Source organism: Hypanus sabinus, chromosome 31, assembly GCF_030144855.1.
Source record: "Hypanus sabinus isolate sHypSab1 chromosome 31, sHypSab1.hap1, whole genome shotgun sequence".
NCBI lineage: Eukaryota > Metazoa > Chordata > Chondrichthyes > Myliobatiformes > Dasyatidae > Hypanus > Hypanus sabinus.
The window spans coordinates 31,718,764-31,727,263 of NC_082736.1; the positions used below are offsets into that span (position 1 = coordinate 31,718,764).

Here is an 8,500-nt window from a genome sequence, read left to right on the forward strand (position 1 = left end):
GAGGGGTGTAGGGACTGGAAGGGGTTACAGAGACACGGAGGGGTGTAGGGGCCTGACGGGGTTACAGAGATGGGGAGGGTTGTAGGGACTGGAGGGGGTTACAGAGACAGGGAGGGGTGTAGGGGCCAGAAGGGGTTACAGAGACAGGGAGGGGTGTCGGTACTGGAGGGGGTTTCAGAGACAAGGAGTGGTGTAGGGGCCTGAGGGGGTTACAGAGACAGGGAGGGGTGTAGGGGCCTGAGGGGGTTACAGAGACAGGGAGTGGTGTAGGGGCCTGAGGGGGTTACAGAGACAGGGAGGGGTGTAGGGGCCTGAGGGGGTTACAGAGACAGGGAGGAGTAGGGGCCTGAGGGGGTTACAGAGACAGGGAGGGGTGTAGGACTGGAGGGGGTTACAGAGACAGGGAGGGGTGTAGGGGCCTGAGGGGGTTACAGAGACAGGGAGAGGTGTAGGACTGGAGGGGGTTACAGAGACAGGGAGGGGTGTAGGGGCCTGAGGGGGTTACAGAGACAGGGAGGGGTGTAGGGGCCTGAGGGGGTTACAGAGATGGGGTGGGATGTAAGGGCTGGAGGGGGTTACAGAGATGGGGAGGGGAGTAGGGGCCAGAGGGGTTTAAGAGACGGGGAGAGGTGTAGGTGTCGACGGGGTTACAGGGACGGGGAGGGGTGTAGGGGTCGGAGGGGGTTACAGACAGGGAGGGGTGTAGGGGGCAGAGGGGGTTACAGAGACGGAGAGGACTGGAAGGGGTTACAGAGACACGGAGTGGTGTAGGGGCCTGAGGGGGGTTACAGAGACAGGGAGGGGTGTAGGGACTGGAGGGTGTTACAGAGACAGAGAGGGGTTTAGGGGTCAGAGGGGGTTACAGAGACGGAGAGGGGTGTAGGGACTGGAAGGGGTTACAGAGACACGGAGGGGTGTAGGGGCCTGACGGGGTAACAGAGATGGGGAGGGTTGTAGGGACTGGAGGGTGTTACAGAGACAGGGAGGGGTGTAGGGGCCAGAAGGGGTTACAGAGACAGGGAGGGGTGTCGGTACTGGAGGGGGTTTCAGAGACGAGGGGTATCGGGGCTGGAGGAGGTTACAGAGACAGGGAGTGGTGTAGGGGCCTGAGGGGGTTACAGAGACAGGGTGTGGTGTAGGGGCCTGAGGGGGTTACAGAGACAGGGAGGGGTGTAGGGGCCTGAGGGGGTTACAGAGACAGGGAGGGGTGTAGGGGCCTGAGTGGGTTACAGAGACAGGGAGGGGTGTAGGACTGGGGGGGGTTACAGAGACAGGGAGGGGTGTAGGGGCCTGAGGGGGTTACAGAGACAGGGAGGGGTGTAGGGGCCTGAGGGGGTTACAGAGACAGGGAGGGGTGTAGGGGCCTGAGTGGGTTACAGAGACAGGGAGGGGTGTAGGACTGGAGGGGGTTACAGAGACAGGGAGGGGTGTAGGGGCCTGAGGGGGTTACAGAGACAGGGAGGGGTGTAGGGGCCTGAGGGGGTTACAGAGACAGGGAGAGGTGTAGGACTGGAGGGGGTTACAGAGACAGGGAGTGGTGTAGGGGCCTGAGGGGGTTACAGAGACAGGGAGGTGTGTAGGGGCCTGAGGGGGTTACAGAGACAGGGAGGGGTGTTGGGGCCTGAGGGGGTTACAGAGACAGGGAGGGTTGTAGGGGCTGGGGGTTTACAGAGATGGGGAGGGGTTTAGGGGCTGGAGGGGGTTACAGAGATGGGGAGGTGTGTAGGGGCCGGAGGGGGTTACAGAGACGGGGAGGGGTGTAGGGGCCGGAGGGAGTTACAGAGACGGGGAAGGGTGTGGTACCGGAGGGGGTTACAGAGATGGGGAGTGGTGTAGGGGCCTGAGGGGGTTACAGAGACAGGGAGAGGTGTAGGACTGGAGGGGGTTACAGAGACAGGGAGTGGTGTAGGGGCCTGAGGGGGTTACAGAGACAGGGAGGGGTGTAGGGGCCTGAGGGGGTTACAGAGACAGGGAGGGGTGTAGGGGCCTGAGGGGGTTACAGAGACAGGGAGGGGTGTAGGGGCTGGGGGTTTACAGAGATGGGGAGGGGTTTAGGGGCTGGAGGGGGTTTACAGAGATGGGGAGGTGTGTAGGGGCCGGAGGGGGTTACAGAGACGGGGAGGGGTGTAGGGGCCGGAGGGAGTTACAGAGACGGGGAAGGGTGTAGGGGCCGGAGGGAGTTACAGAGACGGGGAGGGGTGTAGGGGCCGGAGGGGGTTACAGAGACGGGGAGGGGTGTAGGGGCCTGAGGGGGTTACAGAGACAGGGAGGGGTGTAGGGGCCTGAGGGGGTTACAGAGACAGGGAGGGGTGTAGAGGCCTGAAGGGGGTTAGAGAGACGGAGAGGGAGTGGTCCACTCTCAGGTCTGGCTGCCAGTTAATTCAATGTGGACGTTCCCGCTCCTCAGCTGTCCTCTGTCAACCCCACCCAAACCTCTCCACCTGGATGGTCGTGCTTTGCAAGCACTGTCACGCCCTCTGTATCTCAGCTGGCAGCCCACCCAGGCGCTGGGTGTGTGCTGTGACTCTGCCTGAGTCAGCAGGAGCCGGGACCCACCCTTGCCTCTGTTTGCCCAGTGACCAGGTTCCTCCCGCCCCAGGAACTGCTGAAGTTGCATCAGCCGGCCCACGCCCAGCCCAGATTCGCTGCAACCTCCCTGTTGATCCAGATTCTGATTCAGAATTAAGGGGATGGAAGGGTTAGAGGAGGTGAAAAGGTCAGCGCAGCTTTGTGGGCTGAAGGGCCTGTATTGTGCTTTCCTCTACACCATCCACCTGATCTACACTCCTGATGATCAGGTCCACACCGGACACTCAGCTCTCACCTGCGGCACCATTTGACAGCATCCATACCCCGATACCCCGCTTCGACAGGTGAGGGTATCCCGCAGACCTCATCCTCCGGTGAGACAGGGACAGCTCTGTCCCAGCGTCTCCCGGCGGACTGGAACCTACGGTGAGATCCAACGGCCGGGAAGGCGGTTCTTCCACGCTCCGTGGAGACCGAAGAGTATGGCGAGGAACAGAAGCCGTCATGGTCACCCACTGCAACCAAGGACAACCCCTGGACCCGGAATTCCGGTATCAGGAGAGCGGAACTGCCCCAGTGGCTTTTCCACATTAAAAGCTCTTGTGCACAGGTCTCCTGTCATCGTTGGATGCGACAGACAACCATCATGAGGTCAGCCCTCACCACCTACGCTTCAAGGTTGTAAGTCCCAGCCTGTCCAGTCTCTCCTCATAACTGAAGCGCTCTGGTGCAGCAGTACCTGGAGTACTGTGTGCAGTTCTGGTCTCCTTACTCGAGGAAGGTTATACTGGCTTCGGAGGCGGTGCAGAGGAGGTTCACCAGGTTGATTCCAGAAATGAGGGGTTAGACTATGAGGAGAGACTATGAGGGACTGTACTTACTGGAATTCAGAAGAATGAGAGGAGATCTTGTAGAAACATATATAATTATGAAAGGGGTAGATAAGATAGAGGCAGGAAAGTTGTTTCCACTGGTCAGTGAGACTAGAACTAGGGGACATCGCCTCAAGTGTTGGGGGAGTAGATTTAGGACTCTCTTCTCCCAGAGAGTGGTGAATCTGTGGAATTCTCTGCCCAACGAAGCAGTGGAGGCTGCCTCAGTAATATCAGATCAGCTATGATCTTATTGAATGGTGGAGCAGGCTCGACGGGCCGGATGGCCGACTCCTGCTCCTATTTCCTAAGTGCCGGAATCATCCTTGTCCATCTTTCCTTCGCTCCCTGAAGCCTACTGAGATCCTGCACACAGCTTCCTATTCCTAACATCCCCGCTCCTGTACTCAAGATCTTGAGAAGGGCTTTGCTGAAGGCCATGTAGATGACATCTACCTCCCTGCCCTTGTCAATCCTCTTAGTCACCTCTTCAAAAACTCAGTCCAGCATCCCTTGTGGGCTGAAAACAAGCTTCTGTCAGCTCTCTCACCCGCTTCTCCACCCACACCCAGACAGTCCTCCAACTCCAGAACATGTCTCACATTGCTAGGCTTCAGCCGTTGTGCTATGACTCCTGGACATCCGCTACACGTTCCAGCACCAACGTAGCATACCCACGATGCACAATGGGCAACCACAGAACTGCATTGAGACAAGCCCCATTCCTCACGAGCCCACGCACATACACAGTCCTCTAACCCCGGAACCTCCCCACTAAACTGAAGGCTTACAATGCTGTTGTGGTCTCCTCACTTCTATATGGCTGTGAAACCTGAACACTATATCGCAGACATGTCAAACAGCTTGAACAATTCCACAATCGCGCTCTGCGATCAATCATGCAAATTCGCTGGCAAGACCGGATCTCCAACCTGACAGTCCTGGACCGAGCCAATTCCACAAGCATTGAAGCCGAGGTTTTGAAGGCTCAGCTCAGATGGACCGGCCGTGTGATCCGCACAAATGAGTTCAGAATGCCGCGTCAGTTGTTCTACGGAGAACTGGAGCAGGGCAACCGTGCCCAAGGTCGCCCAAGGAAGAGGTACAAGGACAACCTTAAGTGGGCCAAACTCCAGCCCCGCGATCTCGAACACTCTGCTGCTGATCGGACCAAGTGGCGCAATCTATGCTCCAAGGCAGCGAACAACCTCCAAGCCAACTGGCGCATGGAGCACCTCAAGGCGAGTCAAGAAAGACCCAGGAAGGCATCTGCTCCTGCCCCAACAGGCGGTGCTCCTTGCCCCATCTGCGACCATATCTGTGCTTCGGACTTCGGCCTCAGAAGTCATATGCGTGCCCACAGACGTTGACTATGCAACACATTCGTCTTCCTCGGACTTCGAGAGACTACTACTAAGACTAACCCCAGAACAGGGCATCGTCGGCCTCCAGTCCCCAGTGAACTCGCGGATTCTCACACACTGGGCCTAATCGACCCTTGGGCTTCGGTCCGGAATTCTGGTGCCAACGTGGCATGCCCACCATGTCCAAGGGGACAACACAGGGCACGTGGGCGCTTAGCGCGACCGTTATTACAGCTCAAGGTGTCGCAGCTTCGGAGATCGGCTTGGAAAGAGTTTGTACGTTCTCCCTGTGACCGCGTGAGTTTCTCCCACAGTCCAAAGATGTACGGGTTAGTAGGTTAATTGGTCCTCATAAATTGCCCCGTGATTAGTCTAGAGTTAAATAGATAGGTGGCAGGGCAGAGTGACTCGCTGGGTCAGTAGAGCCAGTTCCACGCTGTGTCTTTAAATAAATAATTGAGTCAACGCATTGAGTTCAAAAGTCAAGGGGTTATATTGCAACTTTTTGAAACTGGTTGGGCCACATCCGGAGTATTGCACACAGTTCCGGTTGCCCCACTATAGGAAAGGTACTGAGGCTTTGGAGACGGTGCAGAAGAGGTTTCACCAGGATGCTGTCTGGTTTTGAAGGCACATGCTATCCAAGAGGCTGGATAAACTTGGGTTGTTTTCTCTGGAGCTCCAGGGACCGAGGGGAGATCTGATCGAGGTTTATAAGATTAGGAGAGACAGATGGAGTGGCGAGAGAGAGTATCTGTTTCCCAGGGTTGAAATGTCTAATACCAGAGGGCATGTATTGAAGGTGAGAGGGGGTAGGTTCAAGGTTGATGTGAGGGAGTGGAGGATGCCTGGTATGGCGGTGGAGGCAAATACTTTAGGGGCTTTTAGGAGATGTTCGGATAGGCACACGGATGTGAGGAAGATGGAAGGATGTGGATATGTTGTAGGCAGGAGGGAGTAGTGTTTGGGTGTTTGTGATTCGCTTTTTAGCTGGTACAGCACGACAGTGTGGGCCGAATGGCCTGCTCCTGGGCTGTACTCTTCTACGTTCTATAAACTAGACAGCAGCACAACCACCGAGCAAGTGTTCTGGCTTCTGTGTTCGACGGTTGTAAGCCCTCCGGGTGGTCACTGCTTTGACGTTTGTGAGATCTTGCTGCGTTCAAAGTTCAAAGTAAGTATTATCAGAGTACAAATACGTCACCAGATAAAACCCTGAGATTCATTTCCCTGCGTTCTCAATCAATCTGCAGGAAAAATCATCATAACAGAATCAATGAAAGACTTGCGCATTCAGAGGGCAGAAGACACCACACTGTGCAAACACAAAAAAGATATAAATAATAATAATTAATAAGTAAGCAAAAAATATCGAGAGCATGAGATGAAGAGTCCGTAGGTTGTGGGAACATTGCAGATAAAGTTGAGTGGTTATCCACTTTGGTTCAGGAGCCTGATGGTTGAGGGGTGATAACTGTTCCTGAACCTGGTGGTGCAGGTCCTGAAGCTCCTGTATCTCCTTCCTGATGGTTGAGGGGTAGTAACTGTTCCTGAACCGGGTGGTGCGAGTCCTGAGGCTCCTGTACCTCCTTCCTGATGGTTGAGGGGTGGTAACTGTTCCTGAACCGGGTGGTGCGAGTCCTGAGGCTCCTGTACCTCCTTCCTGATGGTTGAGGGGTGGTAACTGTTCCTGAACCGGGTGGTGCGAGTCCTGAGGCTCCTGTACCTCCTTCCTGATGGCTGAGGGGTAGTAACTGTTCCTGAACCTGGTGGTGTGGGACCTGAGGCTCCTGTACCTCCTTCCTGATGGTTGAGGGGTAGTAACTGTTCCTGAACCTGGTGGTGCGAGTCCTGAAGCTCCTGTACCTCCTTCCTAATGGTTGAGGGGTAGTAACTGTTCCTGAACCTGGTGGTGCGAGTCCTGAAGCTCCTGTACCTCCTTCCTGATGGTTGAGGGGTGGTAACTGTTCCTGAACCTGGTGGTGCGAGTCCTGAGGCTCCTGTACCTTCTACCTGATGGTTGAGAGGTAATAACTGTTCCTGAACCGGGTGGTGCGAGTCCTGAAGCTCCTGTACCTCCTTCCTGATGGTTGAGGGGTGGTAACTGTTCCTGAACCTGGTGGTGCGAGTCCTGAGGCTCCTGTACCTCCTTCCTGATGGTTGAGGGGTAGTAACTGTTCCTGAACCTGGTGGTGCGAGTCCTGAGGCTCCTGTACCTTCTACCTGACGGTTGAGGGGTGGTAACTGTTCCTGAACCAGGTGGTGCGAGTCCTGAGGCTCCTGTACCTTCTACCTGATGGCAGCAACGTGAAGAGAGCACGGCCTGGGTGGTGGGGGTCCCCGATGATTGACACTGCTTTCCTGTGACAGTGTTTCATGTAGATGTGCTCAGTGGTGGGGAGGGATTTACTCGTGATGTACTGGGCCGTATCCACTACTTTTTGAAGGATTTTCCATTCAAGGGCATTGGTGTTTCCATACACACTCCACCGCACATCTCTAGATGTTTGTCAAAGTTTTAGATGTCATGCCGAATCTCCGCCGACTCTTAAGGAAGTAGAGGCAATGCCGTGCTTTCTTCTGCGTATCCCGTCCATAGAGTCGTACAGCAAGGAAACAGGCCACTCAGACCCAACTGGCCATGCTGGCCGAGATTGACATCTGACCTATTCCTATCTGTCCGCGTTTTGCCCATAAGCCTTCCCTATCCACCTACCCGTCCGCGCGCCTTTTTGATGCTGAGTTAGACATAGATGCTGGAGGAACTCAGCAGGTCGGGCGGCATCTGCGGAAGGGAGCAAACCCCCGAGGTTTGGGGCTGAGACCCTTCATCGGGAGCAGGAAGGAAAGGGGCAGAAGCCAGAATAAAACGGTGGGGAGGAGGAAGGTGAGGGGGGAAGGTGGTACAAGGTGCCCATCGGGAGTTAGTTCTTCCTCCTTTGGATGTTCCACGTTCATGGAGTCAAAGAGTCATTGTCACCAACAGAGGTCAACTTTAAAAAGTATTTTTCTTCTTTTAGTATGCAGTTTCTCAGTGCAACCTTGTGGAGATGCAGTGTCCTTGGACTATTTACTTTTCATGGCTAATTGTTTGTCTTCGGACTCGCCCTGCATGGTCATTTTGTTTTGCAATTATCTCATCTGGGATCATGGGTATTGTTAAGCTCTCTTTGTATTTATCACTTTATTTCAATCTGGGGCAATTGAATTAGCACGGGATTTTCAGCAGCTGGCCCTACAGCCAATGTCTTTGGAGGTTATTGGTTCATCGGGACGCCAGGGCTGTCTGATTGCTCCCAGATTCCTAAGTGCTCCAGGGTGTATTTCAGGTGAGCCTTGTCAACCCCCCTGTGCTCGCTCGTTGTGGATCCTCATCTGGTGAAACGCTGACCGAGTGTCTTGTCAGTGATTTCACTTCATCCAGATTCTATATGGTTTGCCAGACTTCTTGCTAGTTTTGGTTTTATATTGCTATATTTCTACACTGTTCTTGGTTGGTGCGACTGTAACAAAACCCAATTTCCCTCGGGATCAATAAAGTATGTCTGTCTGTCTGTCTGTCTGTTCTGCTGGTTGACCTCTGTACTAAATCTTTCGTTTTGTTTGAATTGGTGATACCTGCACTTGAGTTCACTGGTGACCCTGACAGTCATGGAAGATCACAGCACAGAAACAGGCCATTTGGCCCACCTAGTCCATGCTGAATCATTTAAAGCTGCCCACTCTCATCCACTT

At 54.6% G+C, this 8,500-nt stretch overlaps 1 protein-coding gene across 1 annotated transcript in view; it reads left to right on the plus strand.

Annotated features, from left to right (window-relative positions):
* Positions 1–4,935: 4,935 nt before the first annotated feature.
* Positions 4,936–8,500, plus strand: part of LOC132383710 (somatostatin receptor type 4-like) — a 44,305-nt gene continuing 40,740 nt past the window's right edge. Inside the window, exons 1-2 of the mRNA XM_059954898.1 lie at positions 4,936–5,041; positions 5,827–5,939. Of these exons, the coding sequence (XP_059810881.1) occupies positions 4,936–5,041; positions 5,827–5,939 (219 nt within the window). The remainder of the gene's footprint in view (positions 5,042–5,826; positions 5,940–8,500) is intronic.